Consider the following 14,314-nt stretch of genomic DNA (forward strand, 5'->3'; position numbering starts at 1 on the left):
GGTAGACGTTAACTTAGATGCATCTAACTCAAACTCCAGCTAGCAGGGGTGTTGCTAGCCTAACATGTAGGCCACACGTTAGATCTGTTATTCTGTTATGACACACAAGAGGAAAGGGCTACCCATAGAGGTGGAGTCGTCCATGTGTGGACTTTTGATTTGATTTATGTATGAGAACTCCCTTATTGATTCACCTATTATTATCAACTATTATTTTCTAATTAAAAATTACTTTAATAATGATGTTTATATGGTCTAATGTCGATTATAAATGTATTGTTTAGTCGCTGAGTTGTAAAACTTACCCTATTTTTCTAAAAATATTTTTCAGAAATAAATATTTGATTATGTGATCCTTTCGATTCAAGAGTAATGATCTGCAATGGGTATTTATTCTTTGTTGAGTTCTTAGACGTCATCTGCTCCATATGTCACAGGCAGGATTCGTCCATATTTATTTTATTTTTGTTTTTCTAAACATGACCCATTTTCGGCCCTCACAACATGATATACATACACACCATATTATTGTTAAGACTTTTTAGTATATTACATGTCATGTCATGATCTGACTCTCAAACTCACAAGTCACCACTGAAAAGTCACAATAAACATTATTTTTACTGCTACTCCAACTTGATTTTTAATAATGCAACAATATATGGTTCACGGATTCTAGCTAATAAGTTCTTTGTTCAATAATACTAATGTTTATTATTGTTATTATTCAAGAAGAATAAAATACAATTAATCCCAAGCCACCAAATATGGCAAAACGCCATTTTAGTTCCCTTTTTTATTTCTGTTATCAAAACGTTACATGAAGCTGATCATTGTTACATCCAACACAATTAACAATTCAGATTCTTCTCTCCAGTCTCCAACACCAACCCCCTAGACTCCATGGAAGACCAGCGACCAACAAAGCCATCACCAACAACGAAGACCTACAAGCTCACTGCCACTTCAATCTCCTACACTAAATCCACCACCACCACCACCACCACCACCACCTTTGCTGTACCACTCTTACTCTTCAAACATTGCACAACAACCCCACCAACCTACATCCTCAAAGACGTCTCCTTAACTGCATACCCTTCTGAAATCCTTGCCATTGTTGGCCCAAGTGGTGCAGGAAAATCCACCCTCTTAGACATTCTCTCTGCTAGAACACTTCCATCACATGGAACTCTTGAACTCAACAATTCCCCTCTTATTCCTTCCACATTCAGAAAACTCTCAGCATATGTTCCACAACATGATGCATGCCTCCCTTTGCTCACAGTGTCTGAGACTTTTGCATTTTCAGCACACCTCCTCAAGCCTAAAACCTCTGACATTGCAGCCATAGTTTCTTCTCTTCTCAGTGAACTGAGGTTAACTCATTTGGCACACACAAGGCTCTCTCATGGTCTATCAGGTGGAGAACATAGAAGAATCTCCATAGGCCTTAGTCTTCTCCATGATCCTGCAGTGTTGCTCCTTGATGAACCAACTTCAGGCCTTGACAGCACCTCTGCATTCAAGGTCATGCAGATTCTCAAATCCATTTGCGTTTCACGTCACAGGACAATTGTTCTCTCCATTCACCAACCAAGCTTCAAGATCCTCTCTTGCATTGATAGGATCTTGTTGCTGTCCAAGGGTACTGTGGTCCACCACGGAAGCCTTGCATCACTCCAAGCATTCTTACACTCAAATGGCTTTACCGTGCCCCATCAACTCAATGCATTGGAATATGCAATGGAAATATTAAGTCAATTGAACGAGCTTAAGCCTATTACTCCACCAAGCATTCCTGAATCACCTGAAAGTTCATCAGCTGCAAGTTCCATATCTGATAACAATGGACATAGATCCAAAGAGATAATAAGGTACAAGAGCTCCAGAATCCATGAAATATGCACTCTATATGGCAGGTTTTTGAAGATAATATACAGAACAAGGCAACTCCTTTTAACAAACACCTTAGAGGCACTTCTTGTAGGGCTTGTTTTGGGAACAATTTACATCAACATAGGGTTTGATAAGGAAGGAATTGAGAAAAGGTTTGGTTTATTTGCATTCACCTTAACATTCCTACTATCTTCCACAACAGAAACCCTTCCAATCTTCATCAATGAGAGGCCAATCTTGCTTAGAGAAACATCAAGCGGGGTTTATAGGCTCTCATCATATCTCATTGCAAACACACTTGTTTTCTTGCCATACTTGCTTGTAGTTGCAATCATATACTCCATCCCAGTCTACTTCTTAGTTGGTTTATGTGCTTCTTGGATTTCTTTTGCTTATTTTGTTCTGGTCATTTGGGTAATTGTTCTCATGGCAAACTCCTTTGTGCTCTTCTTGAGTTCCCTGGCACCTAACTACATTGCTGGCACATCACTATTAACAGTGCTTCTTGCAGCATTTTTTCTGTTCTCTGGGTACTTCATCTCAAAGGAGAGTTTACCAAAGTACTGGCTTTTCATGCATTTTTTGTCCATGTACAAGTATGCACTTGATGCATTACTCATCAACGAGTACTCTTGTTTGGCCACAAGGTGTTTGATATGGTACCAAGAGAATCAAGTTTGTATGGTAACTGGGGGTGATGTGTTGCAGAAGAGGGGGCTCCAAGAAAGTCAAAAATGGACCAATGTTTACTTCTTGATTGGGTTCTTTGTGTTGTACCGTGTGCTTTGCTTGTTGGTTTTGATTAGAAGAGTTTCAAGGTCCAAAACTTGAACACGGTTCTAAATTCATGCGAAGAAATTGTGAGGCTAATGACAGTATTATCAATGGCTGAATTGAAAATGTTATATCGTCCGAATGTGCTTTTGTTTTTGTTTTTGATTTGAAATACAGCCACAAAGAAAGTTTATTTTGTAGATATATGATGATGAAGTTGACTACTCTTGATTCTACTCTAGCTACTTAGTTACTTCTACATGCACATTTCTTGTTTCCTTCCCTTGGAAACGGATATTGTGAATAATATATTTCATTTTCTCGAGATACAAGTGGACAAGATTTTTTCTTTTAATTTTGTTTTCGTTTTCATGTACATACATCAATGGTACCTATATATGACATGCTAAATGCAACCTCTATAAGCATAAGAAAACATATTTAAGTATAGATCATTGGATCTAAATCATTAGGTATAAAAATTTATTCTTGTCTTGTGGTTTTTAACATGAAAGAAAGGGGGAAAGAAAAACTAGAAATTGATTGGCATTAAAATGAGAGACATGAGGGCATCAATAATTCTGTATTTCGTTCTTGTGTGACCTGGGCCACCTTTGATGGGTGGAAAAGAATATATTTTATATAAAATCATGAAATCTTAAAGCTAGCTAGATTAATATCTCTTCTCTTGGCCTATTATTTAATTTGTTCGATTTGTTTAACTTTGTTGTGTGTCACGGGTGTCTCTTACTCTCACCTTTGGTTGCAAAGCGAGGAAGAAGAATCCAAAAGCGTCCTTCTCATTATGAAGATGGAGGATTTTGTCGCTTGGCTAAATTGATTGCAGTTATTCTTTTGTCTGCTCTGCAGTCTGCACCATAGTGGTATACTATTTTGGGTTCACGGGTTATTAAATTGCTGTGTCCCGTGAACATAGTTTAAGGACTAATCTTCATTATTATTTATTAGAATCTTGGCTTATACAATAAGAAGTGTATTAATATGAAGTAACTGTATCTATAAATAAATAAATATATTTTACATTAAGGCGTTTTACTCTAATTTGAACCGTACATCGCAGAATCCACGAAATATGAGAAGAAGTACTTATGGATGGACATTTGCTTTTGTTTTTCTTCACAAATGTTACAACATACTGCTTCCTGTAGTTTTCAACTGCTAATGAACTCCAAACTCCAAAGGGTATTATTTCTTCAAATGTACTATATATATACTGTATAGCAGTATACACACACCTGATTAATAACGAACTCTATATTCCTCTTGGCCATTTACCGATCGGAATCGTGTTATAATCCTGATATTGATAATAAAGGATTATGATAGCATAATACCATATATATACCTTAATCGCTTGATTCATCAGTAGCTTTGCTAAGCCGAATTCTTTCGTTTTATTGTCAAAAAGTTAAAAGGAATCAAGCATGCTCTATACCATTCTCATGGTTGATGATATTTACAAGCTTAATTAATTCAACGAAATTTTACAATGGTCATAGACGACAGTAGTTCGACAAGTAAAACTGAAGCCCAACTAACATGACGTTTGTATACACAATACAGTACATATACTTAATAATAAATCCAAACCAATTAAAATTAACATAAAGAAACGAACCAACTACCACCTTGATGTGCATAGTGCACATATATAGCTAGCTAGTAGCTAGTAACTGTCTCAGAAGAAATAATCATTTTCTTTTACTATTGCCTAATGAAGTTGGCGGCACAAAGAAACAATGAAATTATTTTGGTACTCCTTGGCGACAAGGTTTTCTCCGCTAAAAAAACCCAAGAAAAACTGAAAGACGAAAATCCATTTGTGTTAGATTGAGGAACATTCAGCTAAAAATTTACAATTGGCCAACCTACATGAATAACATCTAAGATTTGTGTAGCCCAAATTAAAGGACCTTGTAGCTAGATCAAAAGAAATTAGAAAGAAGCATGAAAACATTCAAGAATGACAAGGAGGTGAATTGTGTTAAAAATCAAATCCTCTCCTTGGAAGGCATCGATCCAGGCAGCAAAATCAATATAAGGAATTATAAGTGTAGAATGTTGCTAAGATGGAAGCTATGCAAATGAAGAGGGAAGGAAGAAGGGTTAGATTTAGGAGCCTGCTGACACCCACGTAGCCAGCCAGTGTGATGGTTGCATCAGCTATCACTCTTGCGATTGTGCCGGCCTCCGTTGAAAGGAGCCCTCCATTGTAGGTTCCTCGTGAAAGTCTCGATGACATCACTCTTGAAAGGAGTGACAAGTTAACCCCTAATATGATCACCACACATGCAGATCATTTATTAGCTACCGTTGCATTCTGTCACATTATTCTAACAACTGCATGATTAAATTTCGCTTCTGATCATTATTTGTAAGCTAATAAATGACAGATAAAATCTTACCTTCAAGTACTTCAGCAGAAACAAACATCAGCAGGCCTGAACAGATGTATTGTGGCTCAGAATATGGAAAAAACAAGTTGAAGCTAAAGATTATGCCTATGAAAACCATAATTTCTGATGCCAACAGGATTTGCCTACAAACAGGTCAATAAAATGGTGTTAGTCCTTCTATTGCTTTGTTTTAAGAATGAAAAATGGGAAATGTATTATCATGCATCTTTCTGAAAATTCCAAAACCACGTCATAAATTATCTTCGTAAGTGTTTTTTTCACACGATACCTGTCCTCAAACATATTGCTTATATAGTTTCCAACAACAATGTTTACAGGAAGAACTGTCAGGCCGAGGCACGCAAGAAAAATGGCGACTGTGCTTGTTGACCAGCTGAAATAGTATGTTGTGATGACACTAGATTCTGATAGCAAAATCTCCATTGCATATTTGAGCATGAAATATATCAATAGCTGAACCTGAAGACATGACTTAAAATTTCTCAGATGAAATATGTATTGCAAACATCAAAGAAGGATAAGGGTCAAGCCATATAATTCACAAGTTCTGATAATTAGTAACGACAACAAGGTCAAAAGCAAATAGTAGCAACTTAATAACTTGGCAAAAATATCCTATGAGGTTGTGTGAGGCAACCTCGTTGATAAGATTGTATAGATAATTGTTAAAGACTTCCTATTGCCCACTAAGTTTCTGTAGTTAGGGGTCATATTGTATAGGTAAAATATTCAATGAGATTTCTAAAGAGAGTCGCATTAGATGAGGGTGTGTATTTAATTGCTTGGAAGCTCCTAGTTTAAACTTCGTCTATTTATAATTTGGTAGTCGCTCGTTTTTAATTATATTACTCAAATTTGAGCCACAACTAAGCCCACTTAACCATTTTTTCCTTGTCAACCTTTTCTTTTCTTCTTTCTCTCTGCCCCTCCGTCTCCGGGTGTGGCGCCAAATTAATGACAATTTGAAGCCACATGTCTCTGTTTTCCAGTGTCATATTCATCAGCATTTGGCATCCCTAGCCTACCAATCTCGTGATCTCAATTGAACATCTTTTCTCACCTCGTTATGGTTGCTTTGAACCGGGCGATCTAATGGTTACTGGAGCTGAGGGAAAAAAGAAAGAAAAGATTCTTCGGGGGCTTGCCTTCGTATCTTAGACTTGTGTAATTAAAATTTGGGTAAAGATGACTGGCTACCAAATTGTAAATTGAGTAAGTTTGGATCAAGGATTTCTAAGCATTTAAATAGCACAGCCTCATGTAAGTTTGTAACATGTATAGTTGATCAAACCTTTACAGAAGGAGTAAGGAGTCTATATGCTGATCCAATTGAATTTGCTGGTTTACGCGATTCCTGTGGAGCTTCTTCACTACCATCACAATCCTCCGGAGCTTCTTCATCTGCTTTGTTTTCTGAACTAACCAGCAATGGTTGTTTCTGGCCTTTTTCAAGTTCACTGCTTTCTGCTTGTGAAGGACAAATGTGTCATTTTCCATTATTTATGCGATGGTTAACAGAATGAACAAACTTCTTAAACATAATTTAAGGCATAATGAATTTTATAAAGATCCAAGTGACTTAAAGCCATATACAGGGGCAACCCTATAATTTAGACAAGTCTGTGATTCTTAAAGGATTACGTTTTGGCAGCAGATTCACCGATTCCCTAATTAAGAAATTAGAGATTGTTACATTTTAAGGCTAACTCCCTCCCTTGCATACTTTATTTGATTGGTTCAGTAGTTGTGCTGTGTAATACAAAGCAATATAGCATTCAGCATTGTTGGGTAGCAGCCTAATTAGCAATCTTTTAAGTACTCGATAGAAAATGTAAAATAATTAGCAGAGACATGAATTCAGTACCAGCATTGGATTTATGTGGTTTATGATTCTCTTCAATATCATGAGAAGGTTCCTTAAAACTGAACGACAACCATATTAGATACATGAGCCAGCCAGCAGCCATGACCCACCCGGGCAAGGTATCTTGGTTGAATGTGATCTTGTAGATCTTAAAATTTATTTGCAGTAACCCAGCCAATGCAGGACCACAAGCCATTCCAAGAGCACTCGCACTAACAAAACCTGCTGATGCTTGCAAACGAATTTTTAAGGGCACGCAGTCACTGATGTAACGTCTGTTAACGGCTCTGGCAGAACCTAACCTGCAATTTTCATTTAAATGTTATTTATGCTCATCAATCATCAAATGAATTAAAGAACACTTACCCACAGCAAAGACGACCAAGTAAGAGGATCCATATTGAATTAAGGTCATATGCCAATGCATACAGGGCATTTCCGAGAAAAAGGGTGATGCTACTGAATATAAGTGGTCTGAAGTAGGACTTATTTGACCACGCACTGAAATACACGGAAGAAAACACCTGCGCAACAGCCATTGCTCCAATCACAATACCGCAAACTGTTGGTGCAGCCCCAAGACTCTCAGAGTAATCATCTGCCGTTGGGACGATGATATATGTGTTCACCATATACAAAAATGTATTAGCCAAGTTCAGAATAAGAGACATAAAATGATATTTTTGATCATCGATAGGCTCATCAGTATGTGCAGGCAGCTCCTCTTGCATAATGAGTGCATGTTGACCCAGAAAGTTAAGAAAGTTAGTTGAGTTGGTTAACCTGTCAACGGCTGCTCTTATTGAATCAATGACAGGATCCTGCATATAATGCAAGGTTCTAGTCAGCACTAATGTTTGCTTAAGAATATTGCAAGTTAAAAAACAGTGCAATTGAAACGACCTGAAGGGGAAGAGTAGGCTGATCATAAATTGATAAGTAGCTGCCGTGGCGGTCTTGAAGATCATGGAGATTGCGAGATAAGGCTCCCACAACAGCTCCAAATCCCTGCAAGTTCCACATCTGTTAGCCAATATTCATCCCTGGAAACAATAAACATCAACTACATATGGATGTAGCTGATTCTGCAAATTAAAGGCCCAAATAAATATTTGTGTTAGAACTAAAGGCATTACCACATGCTTGAAAACTTGCTGCAGCTGAGAGTAAGGATGATTAGCACGAGTTTTGACATAGTAATCGGTGAATCGATAGCCAAAGCGTTTATCAAACTTCTTCAATATCTTGCGCAGACCAATAGCATTGATCTCTACAAAAGAGAAAAGCTTCAATAAATCTTGCCCCACTGCTCTATAATCTTCGCGTAGTTTGGCTATTTTTTGTAACTCAGGCTCGGGCTGAACAGCATCCTGCTCCTCTCCAAGCTTTGCGATCCTGCTTGCCAAAACTCCTTGCTGTTCCAGAAGGAAAAGGACAATCTTCTCAATCTGCGTTGTGATAACAAAACAAGAGAGAATCAATTTATGAATGAGAGACATTCGATAAACAAATAAAAATTTCATGTTTCGCATGTACTCATGTAAGCGGAATCTAAATTGGGCAGTTAAAACTAATGAGATAGAAAAGGTCCAAGGTTCATATAATAAGAGACTAGTAATCATAGAATGGACAATGTGAGCAGACCTGATTATCCAGCATTCTTGAGAAATCCTTTAGTACATGTCGTCTATCTAGTGTTCCGAGTTCTATTTGTTGAGCATACTGTTTTACTCGTTTCTTCATTTGTTTGTAATTTATGTAATATCTAAAACAAAAGTTAAAATCATTATCATGCATGTAAAATGTTACTGAATCCAGGGTGCAAGTTCTTTAAGTTCTGAATTCAGATATTTGATTGGGATGTTTGTAAATCCCAACACAGCAGGCAGGTAGGCAGAAAATAAACATACCCTTGCCATTCTTCAAGTTGTCTTTCTTTCAACCTTTTCCCGAAGGCAACCATCTCTGCCTGCAATTTTCATGATAAAAGGTTGTTGTATCAGTTACTTATTAGTATCCTAGCCCCTCAATTCAGATACATCACGGCTTGAATCCGAATTACACCATATAATTTTACAAATCTGCATGCATGAATTCCCGGCCTAGTTTAATATGAGTAGCTAAGAACGCAACAAGTAAAGTTGTGAAGCCCAATCATGGCCTCATGGGTGGTTCAGAATCCTGAACATACCAAAACGGCAAAACCAACAAATGACACACCTCTTCACCGAATTGTGAACTACATGGGGTTCACTGTAGATAACAAAAAAAGAGGGGGAAAATAAAATAACAAATTATTTGAAACTAAAAAGGCCATGTGGTTATTAAGAAATTGTACATTATCTAGGCAGTGACACAAACTTGTTTGGATTGAAACATGAATTGATTTCACCGTTCAAGTTCAACCTATGGATTAATAACAACAATGGAGGCTCTTTCACATGCCATAGCTGAATAGTGAGAAGCAAATCAAGCAATAAAGACGAGAGATTAGAACTTGATACCAACATTTCAAGCCCAGCAACCTGGCCCATTCGGCCCAAGAAGAAAACACATAACATGAACGAAGCAAAAGAAAAGCGAATCTGTAGAACGAAGATATGCATGATAGCAATAGAGCGATAAGAAGAAGGCTTACCCGAAAGTGGATCAAAAAAGAAGAGTATGCATGCGGCGATGATCGAATTGTGGAGCAATTTGGAAGGAGGAGGAAGAAGAAGGATAAGGAGAAGATCGAGCTGAGTTTGTCGGAAACGAAGCTCAGTCGTAGGCTTGTTTATTTCCGTACCTCGCTCGCTTCTCTCTTTCCATTTTGCTATATATAGATTGCAATACAACCCACAACTTCTCATCACAACAACTTCAATTCCGTTCAAAACTATACTGTTACTACTTTTTTTATTTTAAACACACAAATATATACCGTCCATGGCATTTGGCAAAATTATTTACTTTCACTATTACTAACTACATACATACGTGCATGTGTCGCATTTCTTAAATGTTATATTAACTTAATTAAGAGTTTCACCTTTAATTTTATTTATGCATGTTTATTTATTTAATTAGTGCAACCAAATTTTATAAGGATACACATGCTTTCTGATAATACTAATACTCATCAATGGTGCAAATATGCAATATATATATATCTAAAATGTTAAAACTGTGAAAGAATAATATACCTAAATTTTGTACTAAAATAAGTAAAAACGTATCATTAATTATTATTATTACTATTACCGCGCTTTTACATGTGAAGTTACAAAAAACAAAATGCAGATCGTCGTAAAGAAATATTTAGCTTTTAACATGCAATATGCATAACACGTTAATTAAGCTGTCTATCCTGATTAATACAGAGGTTGGCCTGCTAAAAGACAGTTGTGATATTTTCACGGAATAATTCTTTGTTGTTCTTCCTTTTCTTTTTGTCATGAATCCGTTCTGGGGATAACATACAGGAGAGGAATAGTGTTAGACAAATCCCTCGGTAAATGAATATATGATAGCTAGAGATTCTAGATTTGTAGAGGAGGGAACACGTCACCATCTACATTCTGCGATATGACGCCACTACTCAAGCCCTCGAGTTGCCACCAGTGACAAATCCATCGTTACGCGTAATTGGAGATGTATTATTTGAATTTAGCTAGATTTAATTAAGTGAAAAATTTGAATACGTAATTTTTCTGATATTTTTAACCCTTCAATAGTTCAATGTTTATTTTTATCTTTTTTTAATAAGGAGGTCGTAGAGAGATACTTATATCAGCTTCCGATCCACATGCACCGAAGAAGTTACGCTCTCTGCATAAACAACGTCTCGGTTAAACTAATAGTCTGTTAATAAGATAATTTTAGACTATTTTAAACTAATTCTTTTATTGTTTTTCGAATAATTTTTATGTCGATATATCTAGTTTTATTTTAGACAAAATAAGAGGCACATTATAGTGAATAAGGATAATTAAGCAGCTGTTTTCGATAATAAAAATGGTATCTTTAATATTACTCTTGAAAAATTATAAATGCCAAATATATAATTTCATATCAGCGTCATTATTTGCATCTTTCACCAACTTAACAAATATTATTCTATATGTATCTAAAATATTTAATTTTGAGTTTCAATTTTCGCACCATTATATATAAAAATAAGTGTTTATGATATAATATAGATGCATTCGCATCTGATAAGTAATTTATGAATATAATTTAATTCACAGGTAAATAAGATATGAATAAAAATTAAAATATATCTCGTTTTAAGAAAGTATATATTGTACACAATATTTTTATTTTTATTATAAAAAAATCTTTTTTTATTGAAAAATACCTTTTAATATGACTGCATTTAAAAATAAAATTGAGACTAAAAAATAAAAACTAAATTAAATTTTTATATTATATTTAATATAAAATATTTTAAATTAAATTATATCTCAATATTATGTTTATTTTAAAATAAATATAAAGATTAGGAGATAAATTTATAATTTAAAAAGTTAAATAAAAATATTATTCATGTATTCCCGTAATAAAAAGTCTACAAATTGGTCCATATTATCAAGTCTTATCAATGAATATCTAAGATATACAATTAAATTGAAGTATTCAAATATGATGTAACAAAAAATTCTTTTTCTTAGTCAGATGTTATCTGCCAAAAATAATATTAATGAGCATCCAATAATAATTAAATGAAATGATGTACAAGTATTAATATTGATCCAAAACTAATATTCCCATTTCTTCAACTCCATGCCATCAGGAGCACTTCCCTGAACCTTCTTGGATCCCACTTCTTTCCAGTTTGTGGACAATACGGTTCCATTAGACTCCACCTGCAACATACTTTCGTTGTTATATTTGGAAAAGAATATGAAAAGCAAAAAAAGACAAGGCATTGCACGATAAAATACATACAAATGATTTGCTCATTGCTCTTCTGGTGTCCTCATCTGCATCTTGATATATCTGGCGGAAGAATTTGTTCAGCGCTGCGTCACCATCAAGCTTTTCATCTTTTTCCTGAAATTGAGACCCTTAGGACCAAAAAGTGCAATACAAATATACAATTTGAGTCATAAAAAATTTGCGCCAGTGGTAGTCTAAACTAACCTCTTTCTTAACTTGAGCTTCCAGCTTATCCCAATCTATTCTTTTTGGTTTAGAGGAAGGGTAAGTAGGCCTTTGAACGTTGATAACTACAAAATTGGTGGAAGAGTACAATCCACATCAGAAAGCAAACGATGCAGGTACTAATAAAGGACCATAATTCAAGTGAAAACTCATTTCAAATAACAGAATCCAGGGTAGACTCTGTACTCAAAGCAACATGCATAACACTTAATTAGAGTATCTAAGGCATCCAACAAAACATGGAGAGATGAAAACTTCACCAGAATTGAGGTTACCTGATGAAACAATAGCCCTCTGTGGAACCGTTGCACCTCCACGGAATTCAAGAGCTGCCCAGTGGATAGGTTCTGCTTTTGCAAGCCGGATTTCCATCTTGGTAGACAAAACTTCATATCGGCATCTGGAAGGTACGATCTGATTAAGGTAAACCAAAGATTTCACTTTACTAACACATGATAGAAAAATCACATAAAAGAGTTTCAATGCAAATTTCTTAGTTACACCAACTGACAAGGAAGCTCTGTTTCACACCTTTCCAAACAAGCGAGGTTGAAGAGCATATGCATCCTCACCAGGTACATCGATTCTAACACTTAGCTAGAGCAAAATAAATAAACAAGTTTAGAATGTGATTTGTTAACTTGTTTGCCAAGATGTATGCAACTGTAACAAAAATAACACATATGCTTTGACAAAATCCTGCAATAAGTAATGCAGCCCTTACTATTTGTTCACCAAAATCAACAGTCACGCTGTCCCGTGGAATGCCCTTTGCAAAAATGGTAACAACCACCTCATCAGGTTTTTGGTAGAATTCATGCCTGCATTGATATTATATTTTCAAAATTCACCATTATAATGCAAATATAGTATTAAGGGCTTGAATCCATATTATAAGATAAGGCTAAATAATTACAGGAAGAACATTAGAAAAACATCTGCATGCACCATGGCAATTGGCACATGAAACAAACAAGTTCCACCAACCTGTATTTAGGTTTAGCAACTGCTACTGTCATCTGCTGTGAAACGTCATTCTTTTGCTCAAGTTCTTTGGCAGAAACATCCCGAGTTGTCGTGTGCTTTTCTGGTATTATAGGTGTGACATCAGATTCTTCTGTTCAACATTTTAGGCCACCAAACACGTGTCACTTTCATAGGTTAAAATTAAATGCATCCACGTTTATCTCTCGATAGTCATCACATATCGTACTATATCACAGTTTAAATGAAATCTAAAAGTTGGACTGGAAAAAGTAACAACACAAATAAAGAAAGAACAAATTATTACCAGCAATGAGCTCATGACATTGTTTGAGCATATCAATGAATTTTGAATCTCCTGGAGCCAATGAAGCACCCATCTCTAGAGCTGCCTTAGCTGTCTGATATTCCTTAAGCTTCATGCATGCAGTACTGCAACAAAAATGTTTGATGAGAGTAAACTTAACAACAGCAACAGCAACAAGGATTATAATAATACAATGCAAGATAAGAATGTAGTTGATAGCATTGATGACATTCTATACAATCTCGTGGTGATAATCATAGGTGGATATAATAAAAAACGGCACAACTGTTCTCACCCTTTCCGCAAATATGCTTTTGGGAGAGAAGGATTCAACTCAATTGCCATGTTTGCATCAGCAACAGCCTCTGTAGACAAAAAAAAAAAAAGAAAGGAATCATTAAAGCAATCATAAACCCCGAAAACACAATGGAAAAAAGAGGGAAATGTTGACCAGCGAGGTTGTTGAGTTTGATGTTGGCTTGGGCACGATCGGCATAGTATTGAGCGTTGTTAGGTTCAAAAGCAATGGCCTTAGTGAGAAGGTCCATCGCGAGATCATAGTCTTCATCGACGAATGCCTCTTTGGCCCTCGCTTGAAGATCAGAAGCCATGGAATAGAAGGCCAAGGAAGGAACCAAGAGATATAGAGAGAGAGAGAGAAAAAGAGCTCTTGAAGAACTAGGAGAAGAAGAAGAAGAGTCTAGAAGGAGAATCAAAGTCAATTGACCTGAGAATGAGATGCATTCAATAATTACGATAATATAGATATTGTTTGTTTGGCCGTTATTATGGTATGATAAAAAAAATTTTATTTTTTATATATTTAACAAATTTTTAATAATAAAAATAAAAGTACTAAAAAGATAAAAAAAAAATATTTTTTTGAGAAATTATCATCTACAT

General features: G+C 35.7%; 3 protein-coding genes across 6 annotated transcripts; 1 reads left to right on the top strand and 2 right to left on the bottom strand.

Annotated features, from left to right (window-relative positions):
- The first annotated feature begins 722 nt into the window (after positions 1-722).
- Positions 723-2,914, top strand: LOC107466837 (ABC transporter G family member 8). Its single transcript, XM_021131126.2, has one exon. The coding sequence runs from the start codon at positions 904-906 to the stop codon at positions 2,728-2,730; it is 1,827 nt and encodes a 608-aa protein (XP_020986785.1). The 5' UTR covers positions 723-903; the 3' UTR covers positions 2,731-2,914.
- Positions 2,915-4,534: 1,620 nt separating this feature from the next.
- Positions 4,535-9,846, bottom strand: LOC107466836 (SPX domain-containing membrane protein At4g22990). 3 transcript variants are annotated; one of them, XM_016085843.3, is made up of 11 exons: positions 9,614-9,846; positions 8,886-8,944; positions 8,620-8,740; positions 8,112-8,423; positions 7,879-7,983; positions 7,342-7,796; positions 6,976-7,277; positions 6,403-6,578; positions 5,380-5,570; positions 5,100-5,233; positions 4,535-4,965 (listed from the first exon to the last, which is right to left on the bottom strand). In XM_016085843.3, the coding sequence occupies exons 2-11, from the start codon at positions 8,936-8,938 to the stop codon at positions 4,727-4,729; spliced, it is 2,088 nt and encodes a 695-aa protein (XP_015941329.1). In that variant the 5' UTR covers positions 8,939-8,944; positions 9,614-9,846; the 3' UTR covers positions 4,535-4,726. The 3 variants fall into 3 exon arrangements, with proteins under 3 accessions (XP_015941329.1, XP_015941330.1, XP_052109733.1); XM_016085844.3 differs by having other exon boundaries at positions 6,403-6,575; positions 9,614-9,845; XM_052253773.1 differs by lacking the exon at positions 9,614-9,846 and having other exon boundaries at positions 8,886-9,567.
- Positions 9,847-11,483: 1,637 nt separating this feature from the next.
- On the bottom strand, positions 11,484-14,126 carry LOC107466840 (protein SGT1 homolog A). 2 transcript variants are annotated; one of them, XM_021131127.2, is made up of 10 exons: positions 13,863-14,126; positions 13,707-13,776; positions 13,412-13,536; positions 13,108-13,234; positions 12,845-12,941; positions 12,652-12,717; positions 12,396-12,534; positions 12,100-12,185; positions 11,905-12,009; positions 11,484-11,822 (listed from the first exon to the last, which is right to left on the bottom strand). In XM_021131127.2, exons 1-10 carry the CDS (start codon positions 14,020-14,022, stop codon positions 11,715-11,717), a joined length of 1,083 nt encoding a protein of 360 aa, XP_020986786.1. In that variant the 5' UTR covers positions 14,023-14,126; the 3' UTR covers positions 11,484-11,714. The 2 variants fall into 2 exon arrangements, with proteins under 2 accessions (XP_020986786.1, XP_015941332.1); XM_016085846.3 differs by having other exon boundaries at positions 13,108-13,237.
- Between the last annotated feature and the right edge of the window lie 188 nt (positions 14,127-14,314).

This window comes from Arachis duranensis, chromosome 9 (genome assembly GCF_000817695.3).
Source record: "Arachis duranensis cultivar V14167 chromosome 9, aradu.V14167.gnm2.J7QH, whole genome shotgun sequence".
Lineage (NCBI taxonomy): Eukaryota > Viridiplantae > Streptophyta > Magnoliopsida > Fabales > Fabaceae > Arachis > Arachis duranensis.